The 24,304-nt window shown below is 45.6% G+C and overlaps 1 protein-coding gene across 9 annotated transcripts in view; it reads right to left on the reverse strand.

Annotated features, from left to right (window-relative positions):
- WDTC1 (WD and tetratricopeptide repeats 1) overlaps nt 1–24,304 on the reverse strand; it is a 475,018-nt gene that overhangs the window by 213,154 nt on the left and 237,560 nt on the right. For all 9 annotated transcript variants that reach the window (XM_085647700.1, XM_085647694.1, XM_085647701.1 and 6 more), the window contains one exon: nt 326–420. In XM_085647700.1, coding sequence (XP_085503826.1) covers nt 326–420 — 95 coding nt within the window. The remainder of the gene's footprint in view (nt 1–325; nt 421–24,304) is intronic.

Genomic DNA, 24,304 nt, shown 5'->3' on the forward strand with positions numbered 1-24,304 from the left:
CAGGAGCCTTGACCCAGCGCCCTAGCCCCATTAAGGATCACATGTCCAGGAATCTGACTGCTTGCAGAGATCTTGCTTGAAAACGTTGAACACCTGCAGAACCCTCTCTGTACAGAACTTGATTCCTGCTACAGGTCTACACGCCATGCAGCGTTATCCGCCAAGAGTATCGACCCCATGCGGTACTACCTGCCCCATATTTAGGGTCCATGCCAGGAGCTCTGACCACCACCATGCCACAAGTTCTATCCCCACAGAAACCTCTTGGTTTCCCTGCAAATATGCCCTGTTGCTGCCAAGCCCTTCCTTAGTCAGCTGCACGCACCTGCCACGTAATACTGTGCAGCTCCGTCGGGGATGGGCTTCTGTCGACTGCAGAACGTGTGCACCCCGGCTGAGGGGTTCTGTTTCATGGACTTTCTAACAAAAAGGAAAAAGATACAATGATTAATCTATGTGAACAATTCAGCAGCACATTCTGCTAGTTAACTAGCTTAAATTTGTTTTAAAACAAACAATCACACATTCTTACCAAACATAGTGAAGTCAAGCACAGGATGGTCCACGTACTAAGGGAGAATTTAACACAATAACATCCACTTTCAATATTGACAATATAAACCTTGTTTTTTTTCTTCCCAATTTCGGGTCCCTTTTTTAAAATAACCATTTCATTGTGGCAATATGTAATGCGCACCAATGACCATCCGTTCATCCAACTATTTACATCACTCAGAATGTTACATTTTTTGAAAACTATGATTTCATAAATTAACTACACTGCTGAACTTCTAATGGAGTTTGGCAATAAAAACCTTGTGTTCAAATGGTGTTATTTTAGTCAGAATATGCCATTTTAAAATAGACAAGACAATTTCCTTTGAAGCGTGCAGGCAGGGTACGACTCAAGTAGTGGACTTATTCTGTCGCTTGCACTATTTTTCAAACTTTTGACACATGCCAGCTTATTTCCCTTTATGCTGTATAAAACATACCTCAAAACTCAAATGGATAATGCAGGATAGAATTAGTTCAAAGGTGGAAAATACCCTGACTGGGCTATGATTTTTAAAATCCATTTCTGTAAGCAGGAAAGAGCCCTGTCACACACTAAATAAAGATAGAGGCATCATTAAAAGATTTGGATCAATCAAATTAATAAATACTTTGTGGTAATCTAAAAATCAGCAAGGCTTTGGTATGCATACAATATTATAGATATACTATTTACTCAACAGCAACAGAGAAATTGAAGTATAATGTCTCGGGTTAATGTCTTATTGCATTGGTAATATGGTTGTATCCAAGAACAGGATACAATATGTGCAAAATGGAGAGAAAAAAACATATACAAACTTCATATAATAAAGAAAAATGTAATGAATCAAAAATCCAGCACTAATGTGCTATCAGGATGGGGTTTTGTTCAAAGTCCAAAGCTTACTGTGGTAAACGTGTTCATGAATGCTAAGAGGGACTGCTACCACAAGAAGCAGATGTTTTTATTTAAAAAAACAAAAAAAAGACCACCGTTCATTCACTCTCACCACCACCACCACATTTTTGAGACAGGTCAACAACTAACTGTTAGCCAGGTTCCCCTAGGCAATGACATGTTTTGGCCCATATGGATAGTCTAGGGTCTCATCAGGACTGCACAGTCAATTATGTAAAAACCTAGTATAATGGAAACTGGTTGAACCTCAAGGTTTTGTGTGATGAAGTGAAAATATTGTGGAAAAATACCCAGGTAAAGAGATACATACCAGTTACATGATTGTTCAAAGTGAAAAGGCACAATGACCGATATGTGAGGAGATGAGGCACAATTATTTATAGAGACACAACTCCAATTATGTGATACAGAGTAGCAGATCTTTTAAGCAGTGTGGGACCACAAATCTCCTCAAAACTTATAGTGCAGAGATTGTGGTCTTTGATATCAGGCACTGTTGTTTGCTTAGAAGTCTGCCAACATAGTCCATTAGCAGGTATCTGCAGGGCTCATTTACTGTTTCTTTCAGGAGGACAACAGCATTTCAGATCAGAACTGTATGGTGGCTTTGAAGTATGCCGGTCCAGTTTCCGGCTAACTGCATACCCTACCTGCAGAGCATAATCACAGCTTCCAATTGATCACGTGACTGGTCATTGTGTAGGGTAGCACTGGGACACATTCTGGGGACATGTTGCAATGGAGAATTTCGATGTTTACTGCAAATGAATGTGTGATGTTCCCCAATCCAATCTAATCTTTATTCTGTCATCCAGTGACCATATAAGAATCATAATACAATAAAATCACACAAGAGACATTAAAATCAGTACAAAAAAAATGTAGTTTCATATCAAATCATAAATCTTTAAAACCGAGATATAGCAAGTGAGGACAACAATTCATTATGCCAATGTGGATTGCGTGCATATTAATTGCTGTATAAAATTTGTAGTTAAAAAATTAGCAGCAAACGTACCATGGCTGGGGTGTGCAACAAGGAAGTGAATAGTGTTCAACTGTAGTCTAGTTAGCAAAAATCTAAGATGAAAGTTATTGACGCCTATTAAATAAGGCTTGATGCCAAGACAAGTTTGAATTTGAGCATGAGCAGCAACAGTTGACTTTCCTGCATTCTCTCCTCTACACATTTGGATAAAAACAGTTTTGCCAATAATCTAGAAAAACTGGGAGAGAAGGTACATGGATTTCTTTACAATTCACTAAGGTCCAGCCAATTTCAGGTCTTGCATGTGTATGTAATTCAAGGCATTTGTAAGTCCTTTTCCAGTTTGAGACAGTCCAGTATAATTAGGCGAATCAATGAGGTTTCCGCTTTGATCCAAATTTTGAACCACAACATAAGCGGTTGCAAATTCACAGTGTCGCTTAGGTACCCTAGCCCAATTTCAGAATGACATAGATAGTTGCTAGTTGACTTGAATACAGCTAGCAGCCTTTTAAAAAAGCATTTTCCACCTTCTTCAGCCCAGGCTGTTCACAGAAGCCCCATATGAGGCACCTGGACAGCACTTAGCCTTGTAGATTATTACCAACTCTTTGATCGGCCTGCTACTCATTCTGGCTGCAAAATCTACGACCGCCTCAGTACTCCTTGCTAATGCAGCAATCCTGCAAGCTTTCACAGTACCCCAGTGGAGTATCATCAAAAAGTATTTCCAGGTAAGAATATGACGAAACCTTGCTGATATGTATGCAGTTACCAGTAAATGCCTTGCATTATATGAGTTTTGGTTTACTGTTCGGTCCAGGATGTTCATAAAGGCACAGAAATGATCTAATAAGCACTACAATCAATCGCAATTTTTTGCTAATGGGACAGTGTCATTGGCACAAATCAGAGCAGGTACACTACAGTTGCCAACCCCATGACAATCTACATTAAAATTCAACAAGTATTTTTCCAAACTGTTGAAATACAGTGAAAATAGAAGGGGGCCAATACTCATACTTGGCGCATGTCACAATCAAGTTTAGAACACTGGGCTCGACCCCTAAATCCATCATAATTTCCAAGAGCTTTGACCTGTTGACAGAATCAAAGGACGAGCTCAGATCCATAAAAGCTAGCTACACTTAACCTTCCTTTGCTACCGTATACTTATTGATCAATCAATCACACTGCACTTATAAAGCGGTACTAATCACCCCTGGGGGTATCCAGGCGCTGAGGTCTCGCAGGTCTTCAGTCAAAGAGCCAAGTCTTAAGTCCCTTTCTGAAGTCAGAGTGTGAAGTTGTGGTTCGAAGGTATAATGGGAGGCCGTCCCAGGACTTGACAGCGAGGTAGAAGGAACGACCTCCGCTGTGGCTTTGGAGGATGCGGGGGAGAGGGAGGAGCGCAGTTGTCTGGCGGGTTGGTGGCAGGTCAGGCGGGGGTTGATGTAGACAAGTCACTGGTTGCCCCGGGCCGCAAATACCTGGTGCAAGTGTGTGGTAATGTCAACTTCCGGCAAGGTGTCTAGGCCACTGGCATGTCGTAAGGCTTGTTCAGTGCTGTAAACTGTTCACTACTATCATACTCATTATGGTGGAAAATTGTATGCATAAAGACAAGAATCCGTCTCTAAAATTTCATCCAGATATGCAACATGCAGAGCATGAGGCAGAGGCTCATCATCGAATCAGGCCTGAACCTTCTTCTTGGCCTGAACCAAAATGGTTAAATTACAGTTAACTACACTGCTAAAGTGCAAGCTTCACCTCGCCTGGAAAATCTTCAGAGAAAAAAGAAAATCAGTTTATATACAAACGGTTACAAACACCAGACTTGCATCTAGTGCAAATAGAAACTTTTTTCATTTTTCTCCTGTTTTACTGAAAGTACACAATTGATTTTTAGGTAAATACATTCAAACCATTCTTCATGCAACAGGTTCAGTCCCTCATATTGTGCGAACATGCAATAAGGTAGACCACCACATTTTTACTGAAAAATGTTGTTTGCTTCACTCGCAAAGTCCAATTAATGAGCCCATATAGTAACTATAACTACTTTTTGTGATAAGTCCTGTACCGTACCCCTGCTGCCATTGCTAAAATGTTCCCCAATACTACGGCCACTTGTTTTAGATGCCAGCAACATACTCCCGCAAACTGGTCCCACATTATAGCTAACTGTGTTAAAATAATCCCGTTTTGGAATGAGATATTCGAATATATGCAAAAGTATTGTGGGATTCGGATTACTTATAATGTTAATTTAATATTGTATGGCTACGACTCCGATTTAGGTTTGACAGAACCGTGGGTTAAATTATTATTTATTGCAATGGCAGTTGCAAGGTCATTAATCCTGCAGAACTGGAAGTCAATCCTTGTCCCTCTCTTTACTGTCTGGCTGCAAAAGATAAAGAATGTTAGAAAATCCGAAATGCGATATGCACAGCGAATAGGTGGGATTATGAAGTTTGATAGAATTTGGAATCTTCACTTTGTGTAATGGCTGATTTCCGTATTGTCTAAATTATTTTATTCATGTGATTCTGTAATGTTTTTTCTTCTGCTTGCCAATTTATATTCTTTGTATCAATTGTTTTTCTGACACAAGAGTTTCAATAAAAAAAAAAAAAAAAAAAAAAAAAAAAAAGTCCCTGTTGTTAGGAGATCCGCAAGTCAGTAGTCGCAACACATCAACACCAATCAACTACTGAGGGCAGCACATGAACTGACATGAGGAGAATGCCCCCAGTAAAGGAACCGATTTCCCTCAAAGAACATTTTTATCTTTGCCCCCTAGTTTGTTTGTAAGTCAAGGGCTAAAAGAACTATTACTTATGTCTGGCCCCTTGAGGCCTCAATTGAATCATCTTGGAATTAATTACATTTTTTAAATTGTTTATTGCAGATTTATTCACATGGTTGGATTATACGGCACTGGTGACTTTTTTGTTACTAAGATTTTAATGCAGATTTTTATGTCTAATGCTTAGCCTACTATTCAATGCTTAGCAATGAATTATTTAAAATATCTGACTGCTTTTATGAGTAGTTCACAAAAAATGTGTAAATGTCAGATCCAAAAAACCTAACCAAGGGAAAGGGGATTTCGCTGAATGCCCGAAAAAACAAGACCCCTGTCCAAAGAAAAGAAAATTCTTTTCTTGAGTCCCCTCACTCACCCAGGGTTGCCCCTAGGTGACGTGCTTAATCATTGGGGCCATCCCAAACATCTGCTGCTTGGGGCGTGCTGCAACTTGCAGATCTACGTAGGAGCACTTTTTTGTGAAGAAATGTGCAGTGCAGTGTTTGTGGAGTGGTGAAAGTGATGTTAAAAATACCTAGCTAGTGAGCTAATATTTTATTCTTGTTCCTAGTTGGTATGGATAAAAAGGGGGTTAAATAGTAGGGAAAAGATATAACTATTATGTGTATACAGTCCCTAATATTCGGTCAACATGTTTCGAGGTATCCCCTAAACCTCTTCTTCAGGACCATACGGGGACCAGCCCCATGCGTGCCACTCCTTGTGAAAACCTATAATAAAGTGAGGGTACACACCTAATGTGTGAGCACCCGATTCAAAATACATACAGTTTAGTCTTTGACCCGTAGTATCTGTTCAGGGAATAAAACAAAATGAAAAGTTAGCACATAATGACTGCCCACCTCTCACGTGGGTAGGTCCATACCCAATGAGTTAATCCGATCAATGTACTCCTCTATAGTTGGTGCCCTTAGAGATAATTATTAATCAGTGCTTTAATCACATGTGGTATAATAAAACACATCAGACGTTGTGAAAGCATAGTTAGATGCAGAAATAGAACTTTAAAAACACATGTGAAAAAACTGGACACCAAATGACATACAACATATAAACACGTAATGTTCTCAAAATTTCTGGAACATACTTATGCTTCGGCAATACTATGCCTCATGGTCTGCTGGGGTAGAGGGTCTTATAGTCTTACCCTAAAGAGATATAGAGCATTGTAGTTAATTGTGAGCAAAGAGAAGAAAATAAGAGAACTACCAGCAAAGCATATTGCTGTGTCTGCCTATAACGTGGATGGCAGATGCTAAAAAAACCAGAAAAATAGTGCTTTGAAATGTCCGGAAGAAACTGTTGAGGTAAAGGAACTTACTTCGTCAAAGCACACCTCCGTCTAATAGCACCTACTGGCACCCGGGCCGACCTCATCTTAGAGCGTCTGTCTCCTGGTGCAGATTAAATAGTATTGAAAGAGCCCAATCATGCTAGTGTACCAAGTTTGACTAGATTGTGGAAGTTAAAGCAGAACCAAGATGGCCGCTACTGTTGGCAATACACACGGGCCATCTTGGGAGGATATGAAAGTGTTCCTCGGTCTTGCCCCCGCAGTATAACTGAGGTAGGTACTAGTGCGGTTGTCAAGATTATCTAGAAATCAAATTGATAAAGTGGGAAGTTAAATGAAGCAATATATAATCAGTCATGAAACCAAAGTATGGCCGGGCCGAGTGTGTTGGAAAATCGTCCATTTTTCTTAGCGAAAAACGGGGCCATCTTGGAGGGGTGAAACCATTAATCAGAAGTACCCTCCTAGTATCGTCTGGCTGTCTAGGACAAAGGAAAGCACGTAATACTGGAATGAAAATCAGAAAAAAGATAATATAATACAATAAAATAAAAATACTAAGGTTGTTAGACCGACAAAAAACAAAAATTGGTCTCTGTGAGAGGCTCATTGTGGGGCCAAAAAGGGTGATGCCAAAGCTGATATATTAAAAATATATCTAGAAATTAAACATAAGGGCCCACGTGGGGGTCCACTTGTAGGAGAAATGTTCATAAAGGGCACAGTGATGCTCAGTTTAGACGAGTGTTCACTCAGTGTTTGTGTCCCAATGGTCATGTTGGATATGAGACCTTGCTGGTAGCATGAGTTTATGACTTTGGGTCTAAAAAAGATAGAGGTGGAACAAAACGAACGAAAAAGTATCTAGGGTGTTATAGATGTATTATCAAGGTTCTTCAAAACATTCGTCCAGGGTGATAATACGGTTGGGTGCTGAATGTGTGGTTCATTTAGTGAACTGTCCCCATGGAATATTGTCATTCAGGCCTGCCGGGTCTGTGTGCAATTATACACCCATCTTTGCTCCTTTTCTAATAACCTCTGTTCTAGGTTATCGCAGTGTGTTATATGCTCTAACACTACCCAACGCTTGTCGTTTGGAGTGTGTTTCATGTCGTTGAAATGTACTGTCATTCTGGTGCTGGCTCTGTGGCATCTGATGTTGCTACGATGCTCACATATCCTGTGCTGACCTTCCTAGTGGTCATGCCCACATAGTGTAGATCGCACAGGCACGTGATCATGTGCACCACTCCTGCGGTGTTGCAGGTGGTGAATTTTCATAATTCCCACATTATTCTTTTGTTGAAGGTCACCTTTTTAGTGGTAGTAGTTAAGTGACACACACTACAATTACTGCATGGGTGATGGCCTGTTGAGCTCAAACCGGCAGTAGTGACTGCAGAACACAAACTCGCTGATATCCTTGGCCGCCTGGCGACACTGGAGAAACGGGCAGAGGACGCCGAAAGTCGAAATAGGAGGAACAACGTGAGGGTAGTGGGCCTGCCGAAAAACATTGAAAGGGATGATGCGGTGGCCTATATGGAGAACTGGTTTAAAACAATCGTGGCCCCGGAGGGTCTCTTCCCCCTTTTCCTCCCTGGAACGAGCGCCCAGGGTCCCGGCCCGCCCGCCCATGCAGGGCCGCCCTCCCAGACCAATGGTGGTCAGACTATTGCATTACAGGGACAGTGATCTATTGATACAGAGGGCGTGCTCGGTGGGCCCCTTTCAGGTGGAGAATAGCTCAGTCACGGTGTTCCCCGATTATACACAGGAGGTCCAGAAAAACAGGGCTTCTTTTCTGGGGCTGTGAAAAAAGAACTGAGGGACGAGGGCATACAATATTCCTTGCTTTTTCCGGCAAAGTTACGAGTGATCTTGGATGGAACGACCCAATTCTTTCAGACCCCTGATGAAGTGTGGTCGTGGCTTGAGTTGTATCGTGCTGGCACGGCCCGCAAAGGGAAATGTGAGAAGGAGAGACAGAAGCCGGTCCAGGTGCGAAAATCTCAACGCATCCGCAAACGTAATAAACTCGTAGAGAGCGGTGCGGGACGCCCAGATGGCGGAAGACAGAAAGGGAGCGCTGGCTGCAACGGCGATCATCACGGGCTCACAACAGGAGAGGATGTCGGCGGGCTCGGACTCTGGAGGATGGGGGAAAGTCTGGCGGAGACATCTCAGATGTTGATAGTTCTGGGGGGGCCGGCGGTCACCCCACAGACGGCCGATGGCCTATTTAATGAATGACCCTGGGAGTGAGGCCATATTCACAACTCCTGGTCTAGCTGAATACCATGGTGCTCTGTGGACTAGCAGGTACTGTGTTGAGACACCACATGGGATCATGGGCTCGGGGCGGGGGCCGGGCCTGCTCCGGGTCGGCTCTGAATCACCCTCTTGTTGCCCTTAAGGCCTTCTGTAGTGACGACTACAGAGTAGGGGACTGTGTGGAGTGTTGCAGGTTTGGATGGGGGCTGATACTGCATTATTGGGTCCTGTTCTGGGGAGAAGGGTGGGGGGGGGGAGTTTGTTGGGGTGTTTTGGTTGGGGGGTTACATTGCGATGCTGTGGGTGGCCAATTGACACTGGTGAAATTGTTGGGTAATGGCTGCAATGGGGACATTACCTAATTTGAAATGCCTCACATGGAATGTCCGTGGACTTCGAACTATGACAAGAAGATATAAGGTACACGCCCATCTGGTGAGGCGAGGCATCCAAATTGCACTACTACAAGAAACTCATTTGACCAAGCAGGAATACACTGCACTGCAGAAGAGGTGGCATGGCCAGGTGTTTGGCACCACGTACTCAGCGTTTGCCAGGGGGGTGTTGGCGAGAGCGGGGGTCCCATTCCAGGCCACGAACCAGCTAGTGGACCCTGAAGGTCGATTTGTGGCGGTGGAGGGGAGGCTATATGGTCAGGACGTGGTCTTGTGCAGTATATATGCTCCTAATACGGACCAGGCCCGCTTCTTTGCTAGCCTGACAGGCTCACTGGCACACTTCCTGGCGGGCCCCATCTTAATAGGAGGGGACTTCAACTCAATCACTGATGTTGCACTGGATAGGTCGCATCCACCATTGGCCGACTCCCCAGTGCGTCGGTTAGCAGCACACAGGGCAGACTGGCAAGAGAGGTGGGGCCTTATAGATGTATGGAGGGAGCAACATCCTGGAGTCAGGGACTATTCCTTCTTTTCAGCTTTACATGCGCTGCATGTTAGGATAGACTCCATTCTGTGTAGCGGACCCCTGGCTCCCATGATGGCCCACACGGAGTATCTAACTAGAACTATCTCAGACCATAACCCATTGCTGCTGACGGTGCAGTGGCAGCGGCCGAGGTCAGCGGTCCCAACATGGAGGCTGCGGCCTGATACATTAGAAGACCTGGTGTTTAGTGATACGGTCCTTCAGGGCATTGAGCACTACTTTAGGGAGAATGAGGGCTCAACTACCACGAGATCAATAGAATGGGATGCAATGAAGGTGGTGGCCAGGGGCATCTGTATGGGCAGATTTTCGAATGCACGGACGACGGTCCTGGCTGATCTGGGGAAGGCGGAATGTGTGCTGCGGGATTTAGAGCGGCGCAGGCCCGAGCGACCAGACTTACAGGACAAGCTGCTTGAGGCGAAGGAGTTAGTTGCGACTGAAACACAGCGACTGCGGTGTTTTGATTGTAAGTTGTATGTCACCAGAGTGCATGCGGAAAGGGACAAGGTAGGAACACTACTGGCTAAGCTAGCTAACTCAGAACCTAGAGGTTGCCCGGTCATGAGCATTAGAACAGAGACAGGGGAGGTAGTCTACTCGCAGACTGCGGTTTTGAAGCGATTCCAGTCGTTTTATACAGGCCTGTATGAGAGTCAATTGGGGGTGGATGTCTCTACAATAGCCGACTATCTGGAGACTATTCATCTCCCAATGTTGGATGTCGAGACCGCGAAAGAACTGGGCGGACCCATAACGCTATCAGAGATTCGGATGGCCATCAAGCAGATGGCTAGAAACAAAACTCCCGGGGTAGATGGTCTACAGATTGAATTTTATGTGCAGTATATTGATGTTTTGGCGCCCAGGCTCCTGGTGGTCTACACTGAAGCCATGACACTTGGGCGTCTACCCCAGTCGATGAGGGAAGCATTAGTGGTGCCGCTGCTGAAACCTGGCAGGGAGGCCTCCGATGTGACGTCGTATAGACCATTGTCTATGTTGACGGTAGATTATAAAATACTGAGTCGTATCCTAGCCACTAGATTACTGCCACACATGACCATGCTGGTTCATGAGGACCAAGCAGGGTTTATTCCCACCAGGAGCACATCTATAAACATTCGCCGCCTGGTTCGCATAATAGACAGCGCTTGGAACCTTGATCAGAAACCAGCAGTATTATCAGTGGATATCGAAAAGGCTTTCGACAGCCTGGAATGGGGGTACCTCGATGAGGTGCTAGAGAAGTTCGGTCTGGGAGATGGCTTTGGGCGTTGGACGAGGGTCCTCTACTCCTCTGCCACTGCCAGGGTACGATTGGGATCTGTTATATCCTCCGATTATCCGGTGTGCAGGGGGACGAGGCAAGGTTGCTCGCTATCTCCCCTGTTGTTTGCCTTGGCGATGGAACCTTTGGCGGCACAGGCGAGGGCAGGGACGTTGTACAATGGGATTGGCTGTGGTGAGGAGACTCATCATATATCATTGTACGCTGATGATCTCCTGCTGTACCTAGAAAATATCGAAGAAGCTCTGGTAGGGGCTGTGGGGATGCTGTCGGGCTTTGGCAGGCTATCGGGCCTCAAGGTAAACTGGAATAAAACTTGTGTTTTCCCGCTGCGGGCGGATACGCCGTATCCCCCTCCCACAGTGGATGTGGTCTGGGAGGATACATGCTTCACCTATCTGGGGGTCCGAATCTACCACGACATCGCGAACCTGTTAGAAGGTAATATAGGGCGTTGTATAAGGGCCCTTAAAGGGTGCATGACCTTCTGGGCCTCCCTCCCGTTGTCGGTGCAGGGCCGAGTTGCATTGTTAAAGATGGTGGCTCTGCCTCGGCTGCTCTATTACTTCCGTACCCTGCCAATCTGGATCCCACAGCGGATCTTCAAAGACCTGAGGACGTTGATTATTGGCTTACTTTGGGGGAGCGGACGGTGTAGGGTGGCCTTGACTACTTGGATGCGGCCCAAAATCGAGGGAGGGTTGGCGGTCCCTGATTTTGAATTATATTACCTGGCGGCACAGCTACAAGTTTTAACGCAGAACGTTGCTAAAGTGTTTAGAGGCCCGGAACAAGAGAGGGGGACCGGTATCCAGAGACACATTTTATCTTACATAGTCATGCAACAGAAACTGGATCTGAGAGGCTTATCCATAGAGGAGAGAACTCTTTGGCTGTACTGGCACAGGAGCATGAAGAGAGCGAAAGCAGCACGACCGTATGCACCGGAGATCCCTCTGGGGATGCTGACGGCGTTGCCGCATGGCGGCGACTGGTCCCCGCTGGCGGAGTGGGAAGAGTTAGGGCTGCAGATGGTAGGGGACCTCTATGTCGACAGGGTGCTTGCCCCCTTCGGGGTGTTGCAGGATCAGTTTGGCCTCCCGGATGGGAGTTACCTCCTGCATGCGGCGGTGATTGCAGCGATACAAAAACACTGGAGGGCAGGGCTGGTGGAACCTACCACAACCATGGCCTGCCAGTACGTGGTGATGGCAGCGGGAACGATTAAGGCGGTGACCTGCCTCCACTCTAGAATGCTACATGAGGGAATGGAGCCGCTCACAGCATTGAAGGAGAAATGGGAGGAAAGCATAGGCAAACCCATTCCGGACACGGTCTGGAGCCATATTCTGCGAAGGACGTGGAAGGGTAGCAGGAATGCCCGTTTTCAGCAGGTACATTTCTTCATCTTACATAGGGCCTATTTGACCCCGGGAAAGATTGGACGATACTTTAAGGTGCAGGATGCGGCATGCCCGAGATGCTTAGCGCTTGGGGCCGAGCTAGACCATCTACTGTGGGGGTGCCCGAAGCTAGGGACGTATTGGGCTGAGGTAGGAGAGCTTCTGAACGCAGTCACTGACCGGGAGGTAGAGTTCGACATGGCGACATGTCTACTGCTCTGGCTCCCTCATACGGCAAGGACGAAAGTAACGAGCAAATTCATTGACCTAGGTCTCATGTTGGCCCAGAGAGAGATTACATGGCACTGGAAATCCAGGGAGGGCCCATCAGTTAGGAGATGGATGAATGAGCTGTTGAAATGGTCTAGATGTGAAAGTGTGCTCAGAAGGCGACAGGCTGCCAAGGCAGGTAACGAGAAGGGCTTGGAGTTAGCGAGGGCTTGGGAGATGATAGTACAGGCTCTGCAAGACTACCTGCTGGAGTGCGAAGAACACGAACATTCGGAGGGCGGGGTTCCATGAGGCTTGGGAGACCAAATGCAAAACCCGACTAATGGCAAATTTTAGCGTCAGAACCCACAATTGTAACCCACATCAGCAGCAGTTGGGGGGTGGGAAGGGTGGAGGGGAGTTAATGGGGTATTGCGGTAGTGATCAGAAGAGCGCCTGCAGAAAGGATTTATGACTGAGGACTACAGGGGAACGGGGTTCCAGAGCAGCGCTCCTTGGGTACATATAATGTGATTACCGATAGGCCTTAGGAACTGCTACCACGGGAGGGCACTAGTGTGGACCTGATGTTGTGGACACGAACAATGCTGGTGCCAACCACTCTGAGTGGCTGACTATACTTGGCGGCGTTTTTGGGGAGGGAGTTTGATGGGTATAAAAGCAGATACTATATTATGCTGTTGACCTGACATCTCTATGAGATGTTCGCTATGATACTCTGAGTCACTGTACTGGTACGCCGCCCGGCCCCCGGGATGTGGGCTGAATGGCTGTGTGCATTTTTATAACGACGGATGTGCTTTGAGATGACATGCGTGTACAGGTTGACTTAATGAATGCCTTGTTTATAACTCTGCAATAAAAACATGTTTCCAAAAAAAAAAATAAAAAAATAAAAAATGGGTGATGGGCTGTTGGTAGTGTACTAATCACTTGTTGGTTGTTGTCATTTTTGTGTGGAGGTTTTGGACGGGTGTGAACCAGGATGTCCCTGAGGTTTTTCCCTCTCCTATGTGAGAACATAGGTTTTGGGATATTCAATTTGCCACTGTTGAGGATACACCAATGTTTATTGACTATCTTGGTAACCCTGTCTGATGCAATGTTAAAGGTTGCGATACATATGGGTATCTTGTCTTTCTCTTTGTCTTCCGTCTCGTATGTTTCAAGGAGGGCGTCCCTATGATTGTTTGCTGCTCTTTTCTTGGCTTTGTTGATTATGGTCAATGGATATTTTCTCTTTTGGAGTTTTTGGGATAGGTTCTTGGCCTGAGCTTTGTTGTCCCTCATTTCCGAACAGTTCCTCCTGAGCCTAAGGAACTGTCCATAGGGAAGGTTCTCTTTCAGGTGTCTCGGGTGAAAACTGTCATATAGAAGAAGAAAGTTCTTAGCAATTGGTTTGAAATGTGTTGTTGTCTTGAGTGCCCCTTCTGCTGCGTAGATGTTTAGGTCTAAGAAAACCAGTTCTGATCGGCTCATGGTGTGAGTGAAGTTCAGGTACGAGTCCTGTCAATTTAGCCACTCAATGAAGTGATTGGCTTCTGATTCATTGCCGTTCCAAATTAGGAGGACATCATCGATGTACCTTTTCCATTCAAATTTTTTTGGGGCGGTGTGGATTATCCGACAAGATTTTGGGTTCTTCCAGGTGGTGAACAAATTGTCTCGCCACACTTGGAGCAAAGGTGCTGCCCATGCTGGTCCCGTGCTGTTGGAAGGAATATGCTACTTACCAGTATGAATCTGTTCTTGGCATGTAGAGCTGCAGATCTATACACTTTTGCATAGATCGCCATCTGGTGTTGGGCCCGGATGTTTGCAGTTTGTTTTTCCTCTTGGAAAGTCTTTGGAAGTCACGAGGTCGGTGACTCCTCCTTTGGTTCGTATTGCGCATGGGCTTCGGCTCCATCCTCAAATTGTTTTTCGCCAGCAGGGAAAGATGGAGCGTAGTAATAACAGTAAAGAAACCTATGTGTGTTGTATCTAAATAAGATAGACTGGAACGGATACAGGTAGCCGGGGAGGCGGGTGGGCGTGTATAGATCTGCAGCTCTACATGCCAAGAACAGATGCATACTGGTAAGTAGCATATTCCGTTTGAGGCATATGACCTGCAGATTATATACTTTTGCATAGACTATATAGCAGTACCCAACCCTAGCGGCGACCACCGGCATCCGCTGCAGTGGTTTGGAACAGTGTTTTTAGTACAGCCTGGCCCACACTAGCTTGTTGCTTGGTTTGCACATCTACACAGTAATGTTTTGTGAAAGTGTGTGGTGTTGACCATGTCGCTGCTTTGCAGATGTCATCTAATGGTATGTTCCCTAGAAAAGCCATAGAAGCCCCTATCTTCCTTGTAGAGTGGGCTTTAGGAGGAACAGATAGTGTTCGTTTTGCTTTGTGATAGCAAATCTGTATGCATTTTACAATCCACCTAGCTATCCCCGATTTAGAAATAGGATTGCCTTTATGTGGTGGAGAGAAAGAGACAAATAGCTGTTTGGTTTTTCTGAAAGGTTGTGTTCTTTGGATATAGTAAAGTAAGGCCCTTTTAACATCCAGTGTGTGTAAAGCCCTTTCCGCAACAGTTTGAGGTTGTGAGAAAAAAACTGGTAATTCTACCGATTGGTTCAGATGGAAGGGAGAAATGACTTTGGGTAGGAATTTTGGGTTGGTGCGGAGTACAACCTTGTTCTGATGCATTTGGAGAAAAGGTTCCTGTATAGTGAGTGCTTGTATTTCACTAACCCTTCTAAGGGAAGTGATGGCCACTAGAAATGCTGTTTTCCATGTGAGAAATTGCAGCTCACATTAATGTAATGGTTCAAAAGGCGGTCCCATTAGCCTTGTGAGAACTATATTTAAGTTCCAGACAGGTGAGGGTGGTACTCTGGGTGGAATTACTCTTTTGAGGCCTTCCATAAAGGCTTTGATGGCAGGCACCCTGAAAAGTGATAGGTGCTGCCTGTTCTGTAAGTAAGAAGCAATTGCTGTGAGGTGTAACCGAATGGATGTATATACTAGGTTACACCTTTGTAGATGTAGCAAGTAACAAATAGATGTGCTGTATGGATACATTTAGAGGGTTGATTGTGTTGTTATGGCAGTAAACAACAAATCTTTTCCACTTTGCAGCATAGCATGCCCTAGTAGTAGGGCGTCTAACTTCTCTGATAATATTCATGCAATCAGGGGGAAGGTTAAGGTATCTGAATTCTAGGACCTCAGGAGCCAGATCGCAAGGTTGAGCTGAGCTGGGTCCGGGTGCCTGATCTCTCCATGGTTCTGGGTTAGGAGGCATGGTGAGAGGTGTAACTTTTGGTGTGGTACTACCGAGAGTTCCAGCAGTGTGGTGTACCACAGTTGTCTGGCCCATGTTGGAGCTACCAGGATGAGCGTGAGGGAATGCTGTTGTAGCTTTCGCATCACTAATGGAATTAGTGGGAGAGGTGGAAAAGAGTACGCAAATATGTCTGACCAGTTCATCCATATCGCATTGCCTTTGGACAATGGGTGTGGATATCTGGCGGCGAAGCTTGGGCATTTTTTGTTTTTAGTGGGTGGCGAAGAGGTCTATCTGAGGATGCCCCCACTTCTGAAAGAACGGGTGAAGAACCTGTGGGTGAAGTTCCCATTCGTGGATCTGTTGCGTTTGTCTGCTGAGCAGATCTGCCATGGTGTTTTGGACTCCTGGGACGTGTTGGGCCAGGAGAAAGATTTTTTGCGGAATTGCCCATCTCCATATGCTCTGTGCTAGTTGAGAGCTGTGGAGAGTGTGTGCCCCCCTGTTTTTGAATGTAGTACATGGCAGTCATGTTGTCTGCGCGAATGAGGACTGCCTTGCCTAAAATCTGCGTCTGGAAGGATTTTAGGGCTAGAAAGATTGCCAGTAACTCCAAATGGTTGATGTGGAGTAACTTCTGTTGCGGAGTCCATGTGCCCTGCACTGTGAGATGTAACAGATGAGCTCCCCAGCCGGAGAGCGATGCGTCTGTTAGGATTATTTGTGGAACCGGGTCCAGGAACGGTCGACCTTTGGAAAGGTTTGAGGTGTTCCACCACTGCAGAGAGCGATGGGTGCGACCATCCACCAACACCAGATCTGTCAGTTATCCCTGGGCCTGGTTTCACTGGTGCGCTAAGCACTCTTGGAGTGGACGCATCTGGAGTCTTGCATGAGGTACTATGAAAATGCAAGAGGCCATCATCCCTATCAGTTGCATAAACACTCTTGCTGGGAGAGAGTGTTGAAGTATGAATTTTTGACGCAGAGCTGGTATGTTTGCAATCCTGGCAGGATTGGGATAGGCTATGGCTTTTGAGGTGTCTATGGTGGCACCGAGGTATTGCTTTGTGTGTGATGGTATCAGGTGGGACTTTTGGTGGTTCACCGTGAAACCTAGCTGGTGAAGTAGTTGGATTGTAGAGGCAGTGTGGTGCACACATTGGTTGTAGGACGTGGCTTTTATTAGCCAGCCGTCCAAATATGGGAAGACGTGAATGTGCTGTCTTCTGAGGTGTGCTGCCACTACTGCTAGGCACTTTGTGAATACCCTGGGTGCTGTTGTGACCCCGAACGGGAGCACTTTGAACTGGTAGTGTTGCCCGTCCACTACAAATCTGAGGTACTTTCTGTGAGCATGGTGTACTGGAATGTGAAAGTATGAGTCTTTCAAGTCCAGTGTGGTGAGAAAATCGTTCTGGGAGAGGAGTGGAAGAACCTGTTGAAGGGTTACCATGTGAAAATGGTCTGAATGTATGTAAGTGTTTAGAGGCCTGAGATCTAGAATAGGTCGTAGAGTCTCGTCTCTTTTTGGAATCAGAAAGTACAGGGAGTAGACCCCTAAATGTTGCTGATTGATGGGGACTTGCTCTATGGCTTGTTTTTGCAGGAGGGAGATTACTTCCTGTTTTAATAACGTGGCATGTTCTTGTGACATTGGGCGTTGCCTGGGTGGAATGTTTGGGGGGTAGATGTTAATTCTAGGCAGTACCCTGAATGAATAATTTGGGTCACCCATCTGTCTGAGGTGATGGTCTCCCAGACGTGAAGGACATTTTGAGGTCTGCCCCTGACCGGAGTGGAATGGTCTGGAGGGAGCGGGGGAAAGTCATTGGGTAGGCGGTGTGGCAGAGCGGGCGGTATTTGTCTTGCCTCTGCCTTTATTATTATTGCCTCTGTATCCGCCTCTTTGATAACCCCTTGTGAAGGTGGACTGAGGAGGGGATTTATAGGACGTGGATGCGCTATCTGAGGAGTAGCCTCTAACCATGCCCGAAAGGAAGAGCGGCGAAAGGAGCACCTAGGAGTGTGTGACTGTAGGGCTCCCATGGATTTCGCCGTATCAGTGTCTTTCTTCATCTTCTCGAGGGCCTCATCAACCTTTGGACCAAATAAATGTTGTTGATCAAATGGGTGGTTTAATATGGAGGCTTGTACCTCAGGTTTAAAACCTGAAACTCTTAGCCAGGCGTGGCGACGGAGGAGGACACTGGTGTTTATGGCCCTGGAGGCTGTGTCTGCCGCATCTAGGGCACAGCGTATAGAGGTATTAGTTATGGTTTTTCCCTCTTGAATCAATTCATTAGCCCTAGTTCTGTATTTTTCAGGGAGATGGTACATGATGGTTTCTAGCTCATCATAATGCGCTCTGTCGTATCTGGCCAATAGCGCTTGACTATTGGCGATACGCCATATATTGGCAGCTTGTGACGCAGTGCGCTTCCCTGACGCGTCTAGGAGCTTGGACTCTTTGTCAGGTGGTGGTGCTTCGCCTGACGCCTGAGAATTTGATCTCTTCCTAGCTGTAGATACCACTAAGGAATCCAGTGGTGCAGGCCCTTTAATGTAGGCAGGATCTGTGGGGGCGGCTTTATATTTTTTCTCTATACGTGGGTTTAGGACCCTAGCCCTGACTGGGTCTTTAAAAACCTCTGGTGCATGTTTGATTACTCCTTTTAGCATAGGTAGTATAGCAGTAGACCTATGTGCAGTATCGAAGGTGTCTAGGAGGAAATCTTCCTCTACTGGGTCAGTATGTAGCTCTACCCCGTGATAAAGTGTCGCCCTCTGTAGTAGGTGGTGAAACCTAACGAGTCTTCTGGTGGGGATGGCCTGGATGGATAAAGGTCATCCTGTGGGACATCTGGGATGTCTGGATTGTTATAATCATCCCATGGGTCTGGGGATCCAGTAGGGGGGGGGTCTTGTGGCACATCTGCTGGATCGTAGTAAGGGTCCCCTTGTTCATCATGGTCTGGAGACAGGGTCGGAGAGCGATGAGGCAGGGGTGGAGAAGGTGGAGGTGGGGAGGGTGGAGGAGGTGGAGGAGGTGGGGAAGGCACTCTGAAAGGGGAGGTAGCACAGTCCTTCCTCTTTGGAGGTGGAGGTGGAGCCGGTTTGTCCAAATGTCTCTTTTTTGAAGAGAGTGTCAAATGTCCAGTTTTTGGATCCTTGGTAAGTGTCTTTTTGCAGAGGATCTGGTGTGAATAGTTCTTGTGACACTGGTTGTTAGGTCGGCGCCGAGGTTTTCGGGGCCGGCGGCTTTTTAGGCTTGTCGTGCTTTTTTGGGACCTCCGATTTTTTGTTCGGTGCCGAGAGAGGCTTCGGCACGGGAGTGTTGGCGCCGAGGGCCTTATGATGTTTGGTCGGCACCGAGAGGCCGGGTTTCGACACCGAGGGCTTTGGTGCTGAGCTCGGTGTGGAGGTGGAGGCCTATTTTTTATTCGGTGCCGAAGGGTGTTTTTCGGCACCGCTGGTAGGCTGGCTCGAGCCCGAGCTGCCGGAAGGCTTAATAGGCTTCTTTACCGGGCCCAAAGGTGGGGTGTTAGAAGCAGTGTCCTTGGTCTTGCCTAGGCTCGAAGGCGAAGGCGTGACCGAAGCCTTTTTGGGTATCGGCGCGGGTGTGGGAGGGGGTATAGTACTCACGACCCTCTGGGCCGGGGTGATGTCCTCCACATCTGAGTCGTCGGCTTCGGAAGCACTGACTAGGTCGTCGTCATCTTCTTCGGTGTGCTGCTGTCCCGGAGCTTCGACGTCGTCCACTAAGATGTCGACTGGAGCGGAGGTCGAGGAGTGCGCCATGTTGCGTCTGGCCCTTCGATCTCGAATAGTCTTTTTCGATCTAAAAGACTTGCAGGCGGGACAGTCTCGGGCCTCGTGTTCAGGGGAGAGGCAGACGTTGCACACCTCATGAAGATCGGTGTGGGGGAATTTGGACCCACATCGAGGGCACTTCTTGAAGGGAGTTCTTTCCATCAGCCGAGACCGGAGCCGGGATAGGCCGAAAGGCCGCCGTCGACGACTGGAATCGAAGAAGTGTCGAAGAGAAGGTGATTAAGATGATTTATTTATCTGAAGAATCTCGATGAGCGAGGATTTTGCGTCGATCGTTGAACTGGAAAAGTTCGGAACCGGAGCGCGAAGTATTACATCCGAGCCCGATGGCGGAAAAAAACAATCTGGGGATGGAGCCGAAGACCATGCGCAATACGAACCAAAGGTGGAGTCACCGACCTCGTGACTTCCAAAGACTTTCCAAGAGGAAAAACAAACTGCAAACATCCGGGCCCAACACCAGATGGCGATCTATGCAAAAGTGTATAATCTGCAGCTCATATGCCTCGAACCAGAAGTTCCTCAAATCGAAAGTAGTTTTCCGTCAAAGCTCACTTGTAGCATTCAAGGACTAGGTGTTTTGGTGTATGGTAGGTTCATTCCGCTCCATTGAGGACCTCTTCTATGATGTCTAGGGTTTCTTTGTGGGGTAAGCTCGTGTACAGGCTCTCCACATCTAAACCAATAAGGACATTGCATGTTGGGTTGAACTGTAGGTCTTGAAGGAGGCAGAGTACTTCCTTCATCTCCTTCAAAAAGGTGCTGTTTTTTGTATCAGGGGGCGCAAGAAAGCGTCTGCAAATTTTGAAAGTGATTCCAAAACCAATCCGATCCCAGAAACGATTGGGCGTCCTGGGGGGTTTTCCAGTGATTTATGGATTTTTGGGATTGTGTAAAATAAGGTATAAATGAGTGGGTATTCACTACAAATTCTCCTTCCTTCTTGGTAATCCAGTCATGTGCTAATGCTTCTTCCACCATGCTAGTAATTTCAATCCATAAGCGTTCTGTAGGGTCTTCCTTGATCCGCTTGTAGATCCTTTCATCTGTGAGGAGTCTCAGGCATTCCTTTCAGTATGCCTCTGTGGTTTGTAAGACGATCCCACCGCCCTTATCTGCCAGTTTTATTGTGATATTCGTGTTGTTGGTATTATCACCCTGGACGAATGTTTTGAAGAACCTTGATAATACATCTATAACACCCTATACACTTTTTCGTTCGTTTTGTTCCACCTCTATTTTTTCAGACCCAAAATCATAAACTCATGCTACCAGCAAGGGCCAACTAGTCTCATATCCAACATGACCGTTTGGACACAAACACTGAGTGAACACTCGTCTAAACGGAGTATCACTGTGCCCTTTATAAACATTTCTCCTACAAGTGGAGCCCCCACATGGGCCCTTATGTTTAATTTCTAGATATATTTTTAGTATATCAGCTTTGGCATCACCTTTTTGTACCCAATATGGCCCCCCAATGAGCCTCTCACAGAGACCAGTTTTTAAGTCAGTCCAACAACCTTTGTATTTTTATTTTTTATATTGTCTTTTTTCATTCCAGTATTACGTGCTGACCGTAGCATTTTCCTTTGTACTAGACAGCCAGACGATACTAGGAGGGTACTTATGATTAATGGTTTCACCCCTCCAAGATAGCCCCATTTTTCGCTAAGAGAAATGGCCGATTTTCCAACACACTCGGCCCGTCATACTTTGGTTTCATGACTAATTATATATTGCCTCATTTAACTTACCACGTTATCAATTTCATCTCTAGATAATCTTGACAACTACACTAGTACCTGCCTCAGTTATACTGTGGAGGCAAGACCGATGTACACTTTCATATCCTCCCAAGATGGCCCGTGTGTATTGCCAACAGTAGCGGCCATCTAGGTTTTGCTTTAACTTCCACAGTCTAGTCAAACTTGGTACACTAGCATGACTGGGCTTTTTCATTCCTATTTAAACTGCACCAGGAGACAGACGCGCTCAGATGCGGTCCGCCAGGGTGCCAGCAGGTGTTATTAGACTGATGTGTGCTTTAACAAAGTAAGTTCCTTTTCCTCAACAGGTTCTTCCGGACATTTCAAAGCACTATTTTTCTATATCTTTGAGAATCTGCCATCCACGTTATGGGCACACACAGCAATATGCTATGCTGGTAGTTCTCTTATTTTCTTCTCTTTGCTCACAGTTAACAACAATGCTCTGTATCTCTTTAGGGTACAAGCCCCTCTACCCCGGCAGACCATGAGGCATAGTATTGCCAAAGCATAAGAATGTTCCAGACATTTTCAGAACATTATGTGCGTATATGTTGTATAATGAAAAATTGAAAAACGGTTGCACTCTCAGTTGGAGAAAATGTAATTACTGGTGATCCTTGTAAAAAATTATCTGGTGCTGGTGAGTACCACCTCCTAATCGCTGAGGTGTAAATCAATAAATGTCAGATTGCGTCTCAGGGAAAGACGTCCTCACTGTAGCACTCGCAATGCGGCAACCCGCTTTTGAAGAAGGTACCGACGATGTAATTTGGTTATAACATGTTTAATTCATGAAACTTTTCATGCGTATGATACTGCTCATACTTTCAAAAATAGCTCAAACGACCAAGAGGTTCGCAAATACATGTTCATTCTTTAGACGAGAGTTTTCAGATGTCCCCGATGCATTTCGGGACTCGCCCTTCGTCAGGGGGATGATTCTACAGAAAAAATAAAGGAGGACAATAGGCATAGGTCCAGGATTTACGGGATGCAAGACTATGGTATCTGATACGGGTTATAGTTAACACGTAGTGAGAAACAAATATCGCGTGTTGGAAAAGAAGTACCGATGGTGCTCATGTTATTGACGTGCGAACAAAATGAGAATAGGAAAGTAAAGGGAACCCATACACTCCCGTTAAAAATTACGGGAAAAAAAGTATCAATGGTACTCGTGTCATTGGCGTGTAAGTAGGAAAGAAAAAGAAACCGATACACTCCTGTTTAAAAATTGCGGAACCATTAGTGAAAAGGTGCTCGAGTGAATTATATCGAAGTAAACGAAAAATAGTAAAGAATCTCAACCTTGTAAGTGCAACCAATAATGACGGTCTAAATACCTGAAAACACCGAAACAAAGTGCGCGAAGCCTCCCCGGAGTTGATATGAAACATGCAGAGTAAACAACAGAAATATATCTAAGAGTACCCGGAAGTGGTAAGCAAGGTAAAACGAGAAAGCGTACCATGTGACCTATTGAGAGTGAAGAAAGACTAGCGTGTGTGAAGTTTAACCGAAGAAGCCTAATAAAGATAGGTGGGGTAAGGCGGAAGAACATGTGACGTAAAGATTGGAAAAAAACAATAATGAAGCCATATTACAGACTTAACTCGTCAATAAGTATGTAAATAAGCTGAGAATAATGTGCGAGGGAAAAAATGGAAAAGGAGGAGTCATGAAGAAAAAAATAAGAATTCGTAAAGAAAAAATAAGAGGTCATGGAGAGAAAAAAACAAAGTATTTAAGAATGACAAATTATATATGACTTAAAATAGATAACAGATAAAGATAACAACTAAATTCGAGACGTTCATTGAGTCCATGTGGGTAAACAGAATTCAGTCTGTTTATCCAGAATAGTTCACGTTGTAGCAGGAAGGAACTGTTGTCTCTCCCTCGTTGAATCGAGACTTGTTCCAAAATCATATACCTAAGTTGGCTGCAGTTATGATTGTGTTCAGAAAAATGTTTTGCCACTGTGGATTTGATGTTTTTAGTTCGAATGTTACTTTGGTGCTCGATGAGTCTGGTTTTCATTTTTCTTTCAGTTTTTCCCACGTATGGAAGTCCACATGGGCATTTCAGTAGATACACTACGTTGCTGAGTTTGATTGGTGTGCCTTTAGTTGGATGCATGAGATTAGTACCCTTGATGATATTATTGCAGCCACCGCAATTTAAACAAGGGATAGTTCCTTTGTACAATTAGTGTATCTACTGAAATGCCCATGTGGACTTCCATACGTGGGAAAAACTGAAAGAATGAACATGTATTTGCGAACCTCTTGGTCGTTTTGAAAGTATGAGCAGTATCATACGCATGAAAAGTTTCATGAATTAAACATGTTATAACCAAATTACATCGTCAGTACCTTCTTCAAAAGCGGGTTGCCGCATTGCGAGTGCTACAGTGAGGACGTCTTTTTGGGTATGGACATGCCCACGTGAGTGGAGGGCAGGCATTATGTGCTAACTTTTCATTCTGTTTTATTCCCTGAACAGATACTACGAGTCAAAGACTAAACTGTATGTATTTTGAATCGGATGCTTACACATGAGGTGTACATCCTCACTTTATTATAGGTTTTCACAAGGAGTGGCACGCATGTGACTAGTCCCCTTTTTATCCTGAAGAAGAGGTTTACGGGATACCTCGAAAAAGGTCGGCCGAATATTAGGGACTGT

This window comes from Triturus cristatus, chromosome 3_2, assembly GCF_964204655.1.
Source record: "Triturus cristatus chromosome 3_2, aTriCri1.1, whole genome shotgun sequence".
Classification (NCBI taxonomy): domain Eukaryota; kingdom Metazoa; phylum Chordata; class Amphibia; order Caudata; family Salamandridae; genus Triturus; species Triturus cristatus.